Source organism: Budorcas taxicolor, chromosome 9 (genome assembly GCF_023091745.1).
Source record: "Budorcas taxicolor isolate Tak-1 chromosome 9, Takin1.1, whole genome shotgun sequence".
Lineage (NCBI taxonomy): Eukaryota > Metazoa > Chordata > Mammalia > Artiodactyla > Bovidae > Budorcas > Budorcas taxicolor.
In genome coordinates this window covers 25357723-25373554 of record NC_068918.1, presented here as the reverse complement: position 1 = coordinate 25373554, position 15832 = coordinate 25357723, and the positions used below count along the sequence as shown (strand labels likewise).

At 37.8% G+C, this 15832-nt stretch overlaps 1 protein-coding gene across 1 annotated transcript in view; it reads left to right on the top strand.

The window, feature by feature from the left end:
* Positions 1–5396: 5396 nt before the first annotated feature.
* RFX6 (regulatory factor X6) overlaps positions 5397–15832 on the top strand; it is a 49455-nt gene continuing 39019 nt past the window's right edge. The window contains exons 1-4 of the mRNA XM_052645927.1: positions 5397–5616; positions 5873–6029; positions 8717–8840; positions 10597–10658. Of these exons, the coding sequence (XP_052501887.1) occupies positions 5397–5616; positions 5873–6029; positions 8717–8840; positions 10597–10658 (563 nt within the window). The remainder of the gene's footprint in view (positions 5617–5872; positions 6030–8716; positions 8841–10596; positions 10659–15832) is intronic.

The following is a 15832-nucleotide window of genomic DNA, read 5'->3' as shown; positions in this document are numbered from 1 at the left end:
GCATTCCACTTAAGATAGGAACAAGACAAGAGTGTCCACTTTTGCCACTATTATTCAACATAGTTCTGGAAGTCCTAGCTACAGCAATCAGAGAAGAAAAAGAAATAAAAGGAATCCAGATCGGAAAAGAAGTAAAGCTCTCACTCTTTGCAGATGACATGATACTGTACATAAAAACCCTAAAGATAGTATCAGAAAATTATTAGAGCTATTCAGTGAATTTAGCAAAGTTTCAGGATATAAAATCAATATACAAATCACTTCATTTCTATATACTAACAATGAAAAATCAGAAAGAGAAATTAAGGAATCGATCCCATTCACCATTGCAACAAAAAGAATAAAAGATCTAGGAATAACCTTACCTAAGGAGACAAAAAAACTGTATACAGAAAATTATAAGGCACTAATGAAACTGCAAGGAGATCCAACCAGTCCATTCTGAAGGAGATCAGCCCTGGGATTTCTTTGGAAGGAATGATGCTAAAGCTGAAACTCCAGTACTTTGGCCACCTCATGCGAAGAGTTGACTCATTGGAAAAGGCTGATGCTGGGAGGGATTGGGGGCAGGAGAAGGGGACGACCGAGGATGAGATGGCTGGATGGCATCACCAACTGGATGGACGTGAGTCTGAGTGAACTCCAGGAGTTGGTGATAGACAGGGAGGCCTGGCATGCTGCGATTCATGGGGTCGCAAAGAGTCGGACACGACTGAGTGACTGAACTGAACTGAACTGAAGGATAATGATATTGAACATCCTTTCATGTGTTTATTGGACATTTATTTACCTTCTTTGAAGAAATGTCTATTCATATCTTAGGTCCGTCTATAAATTGGGCTGCTATCTTTTCATTGTTGAGTTATAACAATTATTTAGATATTTGGGGTACTAGATCTTTATCAGGTAAGTGATTTTTAAATATTCTGTCATTCTATGTATTTTCACTTTCTTGATAGTGTGTTCCTTGATGTACACAGTTTAGTATAGTTCATCTTTTTTGTTTGTTGCTGTGCTTTTGGTATTATATTTAAGAAATATCTGCTTACTCTAAGGCCATGAAAATTTATACTTAGATTTCCTTTTAAGAGCTGTACAGTTATAGCTCTTATATTTAGGTCTCTGATTCATTTTGAGTTAATTTTTGTATATATTAAAAGTGTGAGGAAGAGCATCAAATTCAAAAGCCCAGAAAGAGTCTGGGCAAGGAGCAAAATGTTTCTCAGAATCATTCTGCAATGAAAGAGAAAATTTCTTTTTCTTTTTTGCCTATGGCACTAAAAAAGATCTAAAGTTTCAGAATAAAACTATTGATACCTTTTATTGAGTGCTTTACTGTTCCAGTCACTGTCATAAAAAAGAACACACCTAGGTTCTTTTTCACGATGTTTTATTTAATTCTTACATCTGTGCTATAGAGTGGTATCTTATGTCAGCAGAACATGAGTCAAGCAGTCATCTATAAATGTGATTTTTAAGAAACCGTTTTAAGGAGAAACAAAGGATGGGGCAGGACAGGGAAGAGGAAGAAGCCAAATAAGAATGTGTTTCCACAACCTAGATGTCCATCAACCAATGAATGGATAAGGAAGTTGTGGTACATATACACAATGGAATATTACTCAGCTATAAAAAGGAATGCACTTGAGTCAGTTCTAATGAGGTGGAGGAACCTAGAGCCTATTATACAAAGTGAAGTTAAGTCAGAAAAGGACAAATGTCATGTATTAACACATGTATACGGAATCTAGATAGTACTGGTGATCCTACTTGCAGGGCAGGAAAGAAGGCATGGACATTTTGGACACAGTGGGGAAGGAGAGGGTGGGATGATATGAGAGAACAGTAGTTAAACATATACATCACCATATGCAAAAGGGAAGACAGTGGGAGTCCGATGGATGATGCAGTGAACCCAAAGCCAGTGCTCCATGACAATTTAGAGGGGTAGGATGGGGAGGAAGGTGGGAAGGGTTTCAAGAGGGAGGGGACATACGGATACCTAATGTGGATTCATGTCGAAGTACGGCAAAAACCATCATAATATCATAAATTGACTATCCTCTAATTTAAAAAGCTAATAAAATTTTAAAAAGGAAAAAAAGAAAAAAACCAGGCTTCCAGGAACAGTCCAGCAGATGATGCTTCAGCCTGATCCCACAGAGGAACTCTGGATTGTAAACTGCAGCTCATATTTATCCAGCACGAGGTCAATGAGCTAGACTTTTATTTTCCTTAATCGTCAGTCATTGGCTAAGGGCTATCCAGGGGACGTATAAACACTGAGGTACTGGGGCTCACTCTGCCTATGGGCAAAGGTGGTCTAGTAGCCAAGGGCAGTTCCTCCAAAGAAGAGTCTCAGGTGCTTGCAGGCGGTGGGTGGTAGAGCTGGTTACTGGAAATAAAAGGAAATTGAAGCTGGAGAAAGCGTGGTTCACAAATGTAAGGTGGGCCCGAGAGGATCTGAGAAAGCACCCATGAGTCTGCTACAGATAGCTACTATTTTTTCCAGTTTAGAGAGAAAGAAACAGAAAGGTTAAGTGCCCAGAGTCACTAGGAGAATGAGTGTCAGTGTATCTGACTCCAAATTCCTTTTCCCTTTAATGTGGTACCTCCAGTCATGAAGCCAGAGAAGGCAATGGCACCCCCAATGGCACCCCACTCCCGTACTCTTGCCTGGAAAATCCCATGGATGGAGGAGCCTGGTGGGCTGCAGTCCATGGGGTCGCTAATAGTCGGACATGACTAAGCGACTTCACTTTCACTTTTTATTTCCATGCATTGGAGAAGGAAATGGCAACCCACTCCAGTGTTCTTGCCTGGAGAATCCCAGGGACGGAGGAGCCTGGTAGGCTACAGTCCATGGGGTCGCAGGGAGTCAGATATGACTGAAGCGACTTAGCAGCAGCAGCCAGTCATGAAGATACTCTCATTTGGGAACTTCCAAGAATCTTCTTTCTTGTATATTGTTGGGTTGTTTTATTCAAACAGTAAACTTTTTCAGATATTCTTTGAGATCTGTACTGCATACAGAATTTTGTATGTGCGTATGTGAGTGTATGCATGTACTTTTATCTTCTGGGAAGAGAATCTATGGCTTATGCAAATTTCTTAAAGGAATACAAAAAACAAAATGTTTAGAAGCAGTATTTTAAAAGATCATTTTCTATATTTACCTATTTTCCTGCCTAGGATTTTTTTTTTAACTTGCTTATCAGTCTTATGTCTCTAAATCATTTTTCTTAGGAGCTCAAATTATGATAATCACAAATGGCAATTTAGGATGGTAAAAGCTTTTTTTTCCCCCTTTTCAGAGCACCACTCTTACTGCATCTGACAGGGATTGGTATGAACTCTTTTTTAAACATTTGGTATAATTCAGCATTCAAGTCCTCTTGTCCTAGGCTTTTATTGTTGGAAATGTTTTTATTACTGATTCAAGCTCTTTACTTATGAGAAGTCTTTCAGATTTTTATTTCTGACCAGTAGTACAAAGAACTTACATATTATTTTGTTAGGGGAAAGAGTTTACTTTAAAATAAAGCAAGAAATTCACTTGGGGCCTTAAATAGTTTGTGTTTTCGCTGATCAATTCAACTGGATAATTGCCAGATATTCACTTAGTGTCCGTATGACATACACACACACATACAACCTGGCCATCAAGCGATATTTTTAAAAAGCTATTTTTAAATCCGAGTAATTTTCTTGAATGTTTTTCTTCTGATTATGTGATACAAGTGGACCGAGTCTTTCTGTGTACAGTTAACCACGAGGACTTCCTTTATAGAGTGAGTCTGAGGGTGTTTCTGTAAAGAAGGGACATTCTAAATTTTACCATTGTAGGACTGAGCCCCATGGACTGAGAAAACTCTGAGGCTTTGCAGAGAGGGGGTACTGGATGGAGGAGACTGATACTCAAGGTTGTAGGGAGTGATGGTGGTATAGACTTAGAGCTTTGGTTGCCTGGATAGCTGGACTGCCCTAACCTAGATCCAGGCTCTGGAGGTACCAGGAGAAAATCTCTGACAGAGAAGTGGTGACTTTTCCATAAGTTATGCTGAAAAATGGGTAAGGGTCAAATACACTCATAATCTTAGCCACTTTGGCAAAGCAATGCTCTTAGATTGTTTTACTCCCACCTATAATCCACCCTTCAGCCATCCACCACCTTGGGTCCCAGTTTGCTTTTTCCATGTTATATTTGGATATAATATAGTTTAATATTGTTAAATTTCAGGAGTGATCTATCTTACTAAGCTCCAAATGAGGATGGCAGGCTGCAGGTTGTGGTGAAGAAGTGTGAATGAAAGCAAGATATTAGCTCTCTCTGGAGAGCACCAAACATATAGATAGTGAGCACAGGGCAATATCTGTCAAAAGAACAGAAGGTGGAAGCAAGGAAAGATTCGGTGTCAATGGGGCAACACAGAGCCCAAGTCTACTGATTTCTCCTTAAAGAAAGAACAAGATATTTTCCCCCATACACGACTATCTCGGCATTTTAGATTGGAAATGAAATGTGGCAACTTCTATTTTTCATTTCCGCAATGGTCCATTGCACTACTACCAGGTATGAGGGGTGAGGAATCGTCAGGGACGCGTTTAAATTACAAAATATGTAGAGAGTGGATGCATCTTTTCCTCTAAGCTCAGAGCCAGATCCCCAGAGGGCAGAGGGGCAGGCATTCTGCGCTGGGGAGCAAGGCAGTCTTCCCACTAGTGGGCCGAGATGGCGTCTGTCCGGGTCACTGAGAAGACCCCTCACCGTCCCCCACCCCCCACCGCCCAGGATTACTCTGGGAATAAATCAGCCCAGACCATGTTCTGCAAAGACTGAGCGGTGCTCTGAGGTCCCCCTCCTCCGGCCTGGGCGTGCAGAATCAGGGCAGTCCCCTGAAGCATCCTTGATGTCACCCGAGAGTAGAGGTGGGGAGAGCTGCTTCTCCCCTCCCTCGGCCCTCCACCCCACCCCGAGATGACAGTGTCGCTTTCTTGGTTCCTTGGAGAGCTTTGGGTGTGGAAAAGTGTCCTCGGTCCCAGCTCAAGATGGGAGAAGAGGAAACAGAGGGAAGAGATGTGGGGAAAGGGACTTCATTGCTCAGGCTTGACTCGCGCAGGTGAGAAGGGAGTTCTGAGCAGAGCATCTGTCAGGGTGGCAGGCAGGTGGAGACGGGCAGTCTCGCCTCGGCCCACCCGGTTCCCTGGGCTGTCAGAGCTGCGCCTGGGCCGGGCCTTCCTTCTCCGCGACGCCCGGGGGATCCCGAGCCGCGGCCTCCGCCTCCGCCCCAGCGGCCCCGGGCCCGCAGCCCCGCCCCGCCCCGCCCCGCCCCGGCCTCCCGGCTCCGCTGGGCGCCGGTCGAGCGGCGGGCGCCCAAGTCTCGGCGGCCAGGAGGATGGCCAAGGTCCCGGAGCTGGAAGACGCCTTCCTGCAGGCGCAGGCTTCTCCCCCGGTTTCCCCCGAAGTCCAGGGGTGTTGTGTGCAGCTCCTGGGCAAGGGTTTGCTCGTTTACCCGGAAGAAAGGGTGTACCTGGCGGCCGAAGCCCAGCCGGGGCGCGCGCTGGGCAGCGGGGAGAAAGCGGACGACCCGGAGCTGCCCGGGGGAGTTAAAGCCGGTGAGTGCTCTGCCCTCCCGGGACGTGACTGGGACTCGGATGTAGTTTTAAAAGGGCCTCCAATAATTAACACATCGCAAACGTACATGTGTTTCCCCTAGGAAAACGCTGGTCGAAAAGAAATTAAGTCTAAGGGATTTTGTATAACTCTCCTCCGAACCCCCCATAGACCACCCCGTTTGACGCCAAGATACATTTAGAGCTAATTAATTGATTTTATATTCTGGTTTTCTTTATCTTTTCAACTGGCAATTAGAAATGCATTTAAGCAATGGTAACTTTTCCTCCGAAGAAGAGGATGCGGATAATCCAGACAGCAAAACTAAAGCAACCGATCCACACCTCTCACAGAAGAAAACCATCACGCAGATTATGAAGGATAAAAAGAAGCAGACCCAGCTCACCCTGCAGTGGTAAGGCTCACTCAAGGGTACCTTTGAATTTTTAAAGTCAGTATATTCAGATTCTTCGCTTTTTTCCATTTGGTTCTCTCAAACTTTCTTGCAGGAGTTTAAAAGACCAATTAGAAATTCATCCAAAAATTGTTTTCACTGAATGTTTTGTATAGAGACATATTCTGGTAAAGGTGAAAAATGATCTGCAATGCAAATAAAAACCATCACTTTGTTCATTATTGGCTAACTTCTTTGTAATTTTGTAATTTCTTTGTTGTAGTTTCATTATTGTAATTCCTTTGAATGTAAGCAATAATGAATTTTAATGACTTACTTATTCAACATGCAATCAACTCATAAGCTTTTATGTTTATAAAACATGATTCTTAAAAATAAGTTAAAAAGAGGAAGGATCTTAACCCTACCTTTTACCACAGAGCACAAATTCAAAATTGTGTATCAATTGTGTATCAGTTCAGCCATAAGATGAAATATGTTTGAACTAGAAGACATAGGTCAATCAGTTAAAATGGTGCTATTAACTTAAATAAATATTCAACTATTTTAAAAGTAGCTTTTATATATGATTTATTACAGTGAAATATCACTAATTAGATTTTATGGAAAATCTTCTAAAACCAAGAGTTTATCAGTAGGCTCTCTAAATAAAAGTCCTACAGAAACTTTTATAATATTGTTTCAAAAGGAAGAGGAATCTAAAGTAAAAACATAATATTAAACTTCCCTATGTAGGGTAAAGAAATTTCCTCCCAAGTTCCAAATAGGATGCAAATAACTAAAAATGTCTATTTGCTAATAAGTTACACAATCTGTTTATATGTAAAATGTGATCTAAATCTTAAAAAAATACAATAGAAAAAGCAGTATCTTAATAAAAACTAGTACATTTTATTTCATTTAAACATTGAATTACAATTTGCATATACTGTTTGTGATTGTGTCCTTAATTCTTCCAAACATTTGAAATATAAGTTTAATATCCTTCTAAAATTATGGCTAATCTATTGAAATTGATATTTCATTTATTAGTTGAGAATATACTAGAGCAGTAAATAATTGAGCTAATTATCTTAAATATTTAGGAAACAGCTATTTTCTTTAGGATAATTGGAGCAAAAAGGTTTTGACTTCAGATATATTATGAAGGTTTTTTGAATGATCACTTCCATTCAATTTGAATGAATGGAAACAAATGGGTTTTTATTTTATAAATATAAATACGTTACAATTAAAGAAAAAAGTCATATCCAAAATTAAGATTGTATTTATGTCTAGGATTAGTCAGTATTTTGAAGACAAAAACAATGCCAACAATATCAATATAGCCAGGTGAAAAAGTGGACATTATATGTGTCATTTAAATATAGTTAAAATAGTTGAATATTTCTCAGTAATTTTCATATGTTTTGAGACTATAAAATGTCATCATTTTTGTTTGAACTTTCCACACTCTCACCCCCTCCCAGAGATATATAGTTTTAAAAAACCTACATGACCAAGTAGTTATTTACCTTTTGATAACTTTCCCTTATGACTACAGATTATAGCGGGGATGTTAAAAATTAGAATTAAAAATTAAAGTGCCTGAGTAGCTTCAATTTTCACTGTCAACTAGGTGTTTGGTTTTGTGTATGCAAATTTTACTGGGATTTCCATCTTTCTAAGACAAAGGAAAAAAAGAACCAAATCCCAGGAAACATCCTGTAGCTTTTATCTCACACACCTTGGGAACATGTTAAATCAGAGATCTTGAAGAGTTTCACTCAATTTTAACCTAAATGTATATTCTATCTTGTGTTGCTCTTGTATAGTACTAATTATGATTTTACTGTACATAAAAAGAATGTAAGTAAATTTTAGCCATTATCGTCTACTGAAAGGGTGGAAGAATTGAGAATAGAATCCACAAGTTCTGATTTCTTGATGGCTGTTCAGGTATTTGTAACACTTAAATATATGTTATTACATTTATATAAATTGTGTGCAATTGCAATTGCTGGTATCCAAATTAAGTGGAATTATTTCTAAATTTTCAAAGATTATATGATTATGTTTATAATATAGAACCGAATTTAGTGTCACGTTTGGCGGCATCTATAGAGAATAACATTATGTTTCGTGAGTACAGGATCTTTTAGGTAATGATAAGTACTAATTACAGCAAAAAAGGGTAGAGATAGAGGTAAACTGGTACTATTTCAAACTTACAGTTAATGTATTCTTATGTATTTTGCAAATAAATGTGTCACCATACTTCCCTAACTATTCAATGTTCAGAGCCAGTTTGGGAGTGAAAGTAAGAGATTGTAGGAAGCCTCTCGACAATGTTATTTTAAAAATCCATCACCTTCAATTTCACCATTCATATTTGGATATCACAGAGCAATGCATGATGAACAGTGAAGATTTACTCAGAAGTAAGGCTTATTCAGGCACGTGGACCAGGCAGAAGTGATTTTGTCTTAGCCGTGGGTGTTTTAACTGCACTAACAGGTGTTCATTGAGGCTCTTGCTCTTCTAACTTTAATCCTTGTGATCATATTTTCAATATTATCCAGAATAAAAGAACATGAACACATTTATATAGAGTCTGTGTTCAAAGGGAGCACTAAAACAATGTGAGAGGGGGAAGGAAAGAAGAAATAAAGAAAAGGTTTGAACTAATTCTTTGCCCTTTTTCTTAGGCTTGAAGAGAATTACATTGTATGTGAAGGAGTTTGCTTACCACGGTGCATCCTTTATGCACACTATTTAGATTTCTGCAGGAAAGAGAAATTAGAGCCAGCCTGCGCGGCCACCTTTGGAAAGGTAAATAACACATTTTGGCTATACTACCTTACAACTGAAGTCATGTGAGGCAGACAGTATGGAAACAGACTTAACTGTTCAAGTTTTCTTACAGAATATTAAGAAATCTGTTTTGTAAATGAAATCTCTTAAGGACTGCATTTGGAACTGCTATATGTTTAATGTAGATTTTACCTACTGTTTGTTTTACCTTGAACTGTAATTCTGTATGTTTTAAATATTAGAACCCTGGCTACCAGATTTAATGTGACCTTAAAAGAAGCTTCAAATAAGCTTCATTCCCTTCAAAGAGAGATACATTAAAAAGAATTCTATGGCCTGTACTGAGAATCAAAATTAAGTGGAAATGACAAGTATCTTGTTAATATATTTGGTGATTGCATTTATTCTGTCTCATAAACAGTTCTCTTAATTCTCCATTTGCTCTTAAGTATGTTTACACCCCAAACTCCCGAGATGTTGTGACGGGATTGGTTAAATTTCTCTCCTTTAAAAACATTCCTTTTTACTGAACCTGTGTGGTTAGGATGGGAATTGCTATAACTGAATGCTACTGTATTTACATACATAGGACTCATTTTAAGAATTTGGAAATAGTATCTGTCTCTTGAGAAAGTCTTGTTTTTTGAGATTCTTGTCCTGCTCTATTGTCTTGAAATCTTAGATATCCCAGAAAAATTGGAAGTTTAGATCTCAGCTATTACATCTCTTATCAACTGAAATCCAAATTCTAACCTGTAGAGGGACTCATTGTATTAGAAAATAATGATGACTATGGTCTGGCTTCTCAGTTATTTTTTAAAATAAAATAATTTATGAATTTATTTTGAAAACTTATCTGTTTACAGCACACAGTTTGATAAGGGCATGGTAATCCAGTGATTTTGGTTCCAGCCTAGGCTCTAATTTGTTGGGAGACCTGAAAAGCACTTAATCTCAAAACTCAGTTCACTCATTCTATAACACGAGGAGGTTGCATAAGACGACTTCTAACATCCATTTTAGCTGTAATATTTTACTAGGCCTCCTTATGATAGTAATTCTTAACTGTTTGGGGAGCCATGAAACACTGAGGATGTGATAAAAACTACAGAACCAGTCCTCAAGAAATTGATGCATATTAATGCATAAAGTTTGCCATGGAGTCTTTAGAAGATCATGTCTAGATCTCCTAAGATTCACATTAAAACTGCTGTTTTATGCAGAAGATATTTTTGTTTGTTAATCAGGCACTAATTTTTAGCCAGTTTAGAGAAAAAGAATTTAAAATACTGAAATTTGAAACCACAGAAAAGAAAAAATTTAAAACACTGCTGTGGCGATCTGGTAAGACAAAGAAAATTTCCATGTCCTTTCAGAGCTGGAGATAGATATTTAATTTGGATAAATCTCTGCAAAGAATTACTATAAAGAAACCGAGATCTTCCCACAAAGAAGAAGAATTTGGGAACAATTTGGAAACCTTATTTATATAAATAAAGTAATAATTGTTCTAGTAATAACATCAAGCAAGAGCGCATATGGGTATAATCTGCTTTGGAAATTGAGAAAAGGGCAATGAAACAATATCATCAAAAAAACCCTCTCTCCCTGTGCAGACGTGTCATTATGTATCAATATGTGTATGACATTGTTTTTTCCAGACTAAGTATTTACTCAAAGCTCAACATTTGTTTTCTAGAATTAACTGATCGTGAGAGGCTTGCAATAGAACCACACACCTTGTAAAAACTAAAGTAATTGACTTTCGTTTCAGACAATTCGTCAAAAGTTTCCCCTCTTGACGACTCGGCGACTGGGAACAAGAGGCCATTCAAAGTAAGGCACATGAGTGAGCACATTTCAGATCTGTCCACACGGTACCTTTACATGAGGACTAAGACAGTGTGAAACAAGGATTGTCTTTATTGGTGAATAGAACTAGGTATTCTCTTCTTGATAAAGCAGAGAACTGCTTTACTAACTATTAAGACCTAAAGAGAAAAAAATAAATGGATTGTAGAATAATGTTTAAAAAGCTAAATTTATACAGAAAAATAATTTTTTTCTGGTGAAATAATCTTTTCATTATTTTTATTATTTTCATTAATTTTATGTTATTTATTTAATTTTGGCTCTACGACATCTTTGCGGCTGCTTGGGCTTTTCTCTAGTTTCAGTGAGTGGGGGCTACTCTGTAGCTGTGGTGCACAGACTCCTCATTGCGGTGGGTTCACTTGTTGCAGGACACAGACTCGAGGGTGCACGGCTTTCAGGAGTTGTGGTTCCCGGGCTCTAAAGCACAGACTCAATAGTTGTAGTACACAGGCTGTTGCTCCGTGTCATGTGGGATCTTCTCAGACCAGGAATCGAACTTGTGTCTCCGGCATTGGCAGGCGGACTCTATACCACTGAGCCACCAGGGAAGTCCTCTGGTGGAATAATCTAAATGAATCATTTTTATAACCTTAAAGGCACAGATGAAGGTACCAGCATCATGAAAAGGAAATGCACATGGATACCCAAGTGACTGGGTGGAATCCACACACTTCCAAAGAGCAGGAAGGGGAGGGAGGGATTGAACATGGTCCAGGTTCTTCCTCTGGTTTTCTTTCCCAGATAATAATTTTTTTATATCACCCTCTTTTCCATTCAAGACAAATGGCAGGCACAAATGACTCAGTGGAAATATGAATATCAAATAAGCAGTCACGTTTTCTCTCTGTTGATAACGTTAGCTTTTATATATCTCTCGTGACAATCTCTGCGGAGCCTTCAGTTACAGGTTCCTGTTCATCCGTTATTTCTTTTGTCCACTGTGTTTTTTTTTTAGTTTTTCCTTTCCTAATGTCTACAAACATATTCAGATCTCTTCTGTGTTGATAAAAATAAAATTATCTCAAACCTGCTATACTCTTCAATATTGCTGTTATTTTTCTTCTCTTTGCTATTTCTTGAGAGTAGCTATCTGTTCACTTACCTTACCACTAATCACATACCTCTGTCTCGTCCGTTTCTCGTCCATTACCTGGACAAAAACTCAATGGCTCGTTTTTACTGTTACGGATCTTCTAGGCACGTGTCTAGAGTTTGAATCCACTGATAATGTCCTCTTAAATAAATGCATAAAGCTTCCTCTGTGGCTTTTCTGTCACACCACTATGAAGTCTTTTTCCCTCTTCTGCTGCTTATTTTCCAGTTTATCCAGTGTCTCTTTCTGCCCTAACATCTAGTCCAGCATTGCCCCAAAAAAATATAATGCGACCACATATTTAATTCAAAATTTTCTAGAAGCCACGTTAGAAAAGTAAGATGAGACAGATGAGATTGATTTTAATATTTTTTAAGCCAACATATCCAAAACATGATAATTTGACCATATAAAAAATCAAATTATTGATGAGATATTTTACATTCTTTCTTTTCTACCAGTATTTGAGATCCCATGTGTATTTTATAGCTACATTACATAGCAATTCAGATTAGTCACATTTCAGATGGCTCAGTAATAGACATGTGATTTGTGGCTTTTCTATTGGCTAGCTCAGCCCTAGTCATTTGCCAAAAAAATAGATCCTATTTTATTATGAATTCTCTTGAACCTGTGTCTCTCTCCATTCATACTTCCAAAACCTGACCTTGACCCTGTCTTTTTAGTCTGTTCAGTACAGTTCTCATCTTGACCGTGTGAAGTTCAGATTCAGTCTTTTCTCTGTCATCCTCAGACACTTTCACCTGCTCATGACAAGCTTTTCTAACCTTGACATTAAAGGTCCGTTACGATTCGGTGCCAAACCATTTTCTTGCCTTACTATCTGCTCCTCACTTTTAAGCATGCAGCCTGCGCTCTCACCAACTTACTGATCACTTAGCTCCCTTTGCTTCCCTCTCAACTGCCACTGTTTTGTTCATGCTGTCTTCCTCCATGGAAGATCTCCTTTTCCCTAGAAAGGAGTTGAACCCCTATCCATTTAAAAGAATGTCTCCTGAACTTCCTCTTTTGAATCTTTTCTTTGCCTCTTGACATTTTGTAGGCTTTTTCTTTGTACCCTCATAGCAGTTTTTGATACCTATCCTAGTGGGAAATTAACTTATCTCCTCCTCTCAAAAGATAGTGTTTTGAAGATAGAGACTTTGTCTCACCCATTCTTGTATTCTTTCTGTGGTCTGCTATGTAATAGATTGGACTCCCCTGGTGAAAGTGAAAGCGGCTCAGTCGTGTCCGACTCTTTGCAACCCCATGGACTGTACAGTCCATGGAATTCTCCAGGCCAGAATACTGGAATCGGTAGTGTTCTCCTTCTTCAGGGGATCTTCAAGCCAGGGACTGAACCCAGATCTTCTGCATTGTGGGCAGATTCCTTACCAGCTGAGCCACAAGGGAAGCCCAGGACTTCCTTGGTGGATCAGTGGTAAAGAATCCGCTGGACAATGCAGGAGATGTGGGTTTGATCCCTGGTTGGGGTAGACCCCTCAGAGAAGGAAATAGTGACCCACTTGAGTCTTCTTTCATGGGAAATCCCATGGACAAAGAAGTCTGATGGGCTACAGTTCAAGGGGTAGCAGAAGAGTCAGACACAACTTAGCAACAAAACAAAAACAATATAATAGGTTATCAATTAATATCTATTTCACTGATTCCTATTAATAGTATTGTGACCTGAGAAATGAAATGCCAGATTGAAAAAGACAAAATTGGCTCATTCCTTTGAACCAAATCAGCTTTTTTTCAAAGTTGAATCAGTTTAACTGGCTAATTTCTACTGAATTTGATTCCTGCTGAACTGTGTAGGGAGATAAAAGATTAAATAGTGTTTGAGGTAAATAGACAGTGGAAAAAGAGGCTAAGCCATGCAGAGAAATCCTCTTCACAGGGTCTACAAGAGGACAAGCAGGCAGGCTGCAGAGAAAGTCGATTAATCCTAGAAGGAGCCTTTAGGATTAGGAATGAATCATTAACCTTGTCCATTGTGACAGTGAGGCTCCCGTGTGTAGGTTTATGTTTTAAAACTATATGTAGTGACTTCAAGGAGTTTGTTTGGTATCTAACAGCTGATGCCCAAGAGCATAGCATTAACAATTTGAATTTGTTTCTACTTTGCTGATATGCCATTTGCTTTTTATAAATTGCATAGTATACTTTCGGTATTTGATATCATGGGGACATTTTTTCCTGTCAGCTAAGTATGTTGAAAGATATGCCAAGCTGTAGAGTTTGTGTATTTTGTCATTGTTCATATTTTGATGTAATTATTCTTAGTGAGATGATTTTCCCAACTTTTTTCATTTCCAAGAAATACTCTTAGACTTTTTTTTAATCTTAGAAGATAATATATCAAGAGGTAGAGTCACCTAGTGGTTAGGAGTATGAGGTTTAAAGTTGAACAAATCTGAGCTTTAATCCCATATTCCCATGTATAACTGGGTGAGTTGTTCAGCTTTTCATCAAGAAATTGGCTATGCCATTTGGTATGAAAATTAAATGAAAAAGTATAGAAATGAATGGAGACATGAACATGCTTTCAACCTCGCTATCCTTAATAATAAAGAATTATTATTAATAGTAATATGAAATTAATAATATATTATTCACAGTGCATCCAAAAATCAGCAATGCAATTAAAAGTTATTACTTACCAAGCACTACACACACATGCACACACACACACTCACTCTCTAATCTTCACGCTGACAACACAAGATTGGAATTACTGTGTTTTACAAAGGAGGAAGCTGCAGTTCAGAGATCACTGACTTGCCCAAGGCCATACAGATTCTATAAAATAGAAATGTTGGCATTTAAATCAAGGTTTATTTGGCTCTAAAGTTTGTGCTTTAACAACTGATAAAATTTCTTCTCTCCAATATGTTATATCAAAGAGTTATATAATTGAACTTTTGAGATTTTGAGGTATACATTTTATTTATTTTTTCTGATATAGCAGTTGTAAATGTTTGTTAATATATTAGACTCTTCTTCAAAGAGCTAACAACATTTCTCAAGCATCAACATAAGGCATTTAAAATTATTTTATATTTATTTAGAGATATTTTTGTTTTCTATAAAAGCAAATTTGTTTTACGTTCTGCTTTGAATTTTTGTCCAAAATTTCTCTATGTTGGCATATTATCTTTACAATCATCATTTCTACTGGCTATTTAATATTTCAAAAATTTGCCTTTTATGAAAAATATTTTTATGTGTTTGGAAATGTGAAAAATTGATGAAACAAATATAAATGAAGAAGTAAGCATGTTATAATTTCTCCCAATTTTCCTAGTAATTTTGGAAAACTTTTTCTTGTCATTTGTATAATAGTGCCCAGAATGTACCATCACTAAATATCTATTAAATTATTTCTAACATATGAATAAATTTAGTATTAATTTATTTATAAGTAAATAATAAACACAGTCTTCCATCCTTCCATTCACTCTCACCATCCCCTTCCTGCCAAGGAAACCAATAATCCCAATGGCAGTTTTGCATGTTCTCAATACCAGTATAAAAAGTGACTTTGCTTTTGAGGTTTTTTTCTCTCTTCTCCTTGATTCACCACCAATGTCAATAATACACCTTGATTTTCTTTCCTGTGCAAAATTTTTAAACTTAGATTTTGAATAAATAGAAATGGATCAAAATTCTATAGGTACAGAGAATGTTTAATGAAAAGTAATTTCTGCCTATTTTATATCATGAAAGTATTATTTTGAATGTAATATCTTATGGATTTTTATTGATGTACAAAGCATGGTGCTAAAGAGTTTTAGACAATAGTAAAGTAGAGCACATACGGTCAAAAAACTTTCACTATTAATATTCATGTATTCAGTAAACATTTTACTGTGTGTCCTGGTGCTGATTAAGCCCTAGAGATACAATGATTAGCAAAAGAGTCTGTGTCCCACCATTGCTCAAAACCGCTCAGCAAAATAAGGGAAAAGACAGGGGAGCCCACTGAGCAGATTTCATGAGACTTCATGCACACAGTAAACTGTTTGATTTGAAGTTA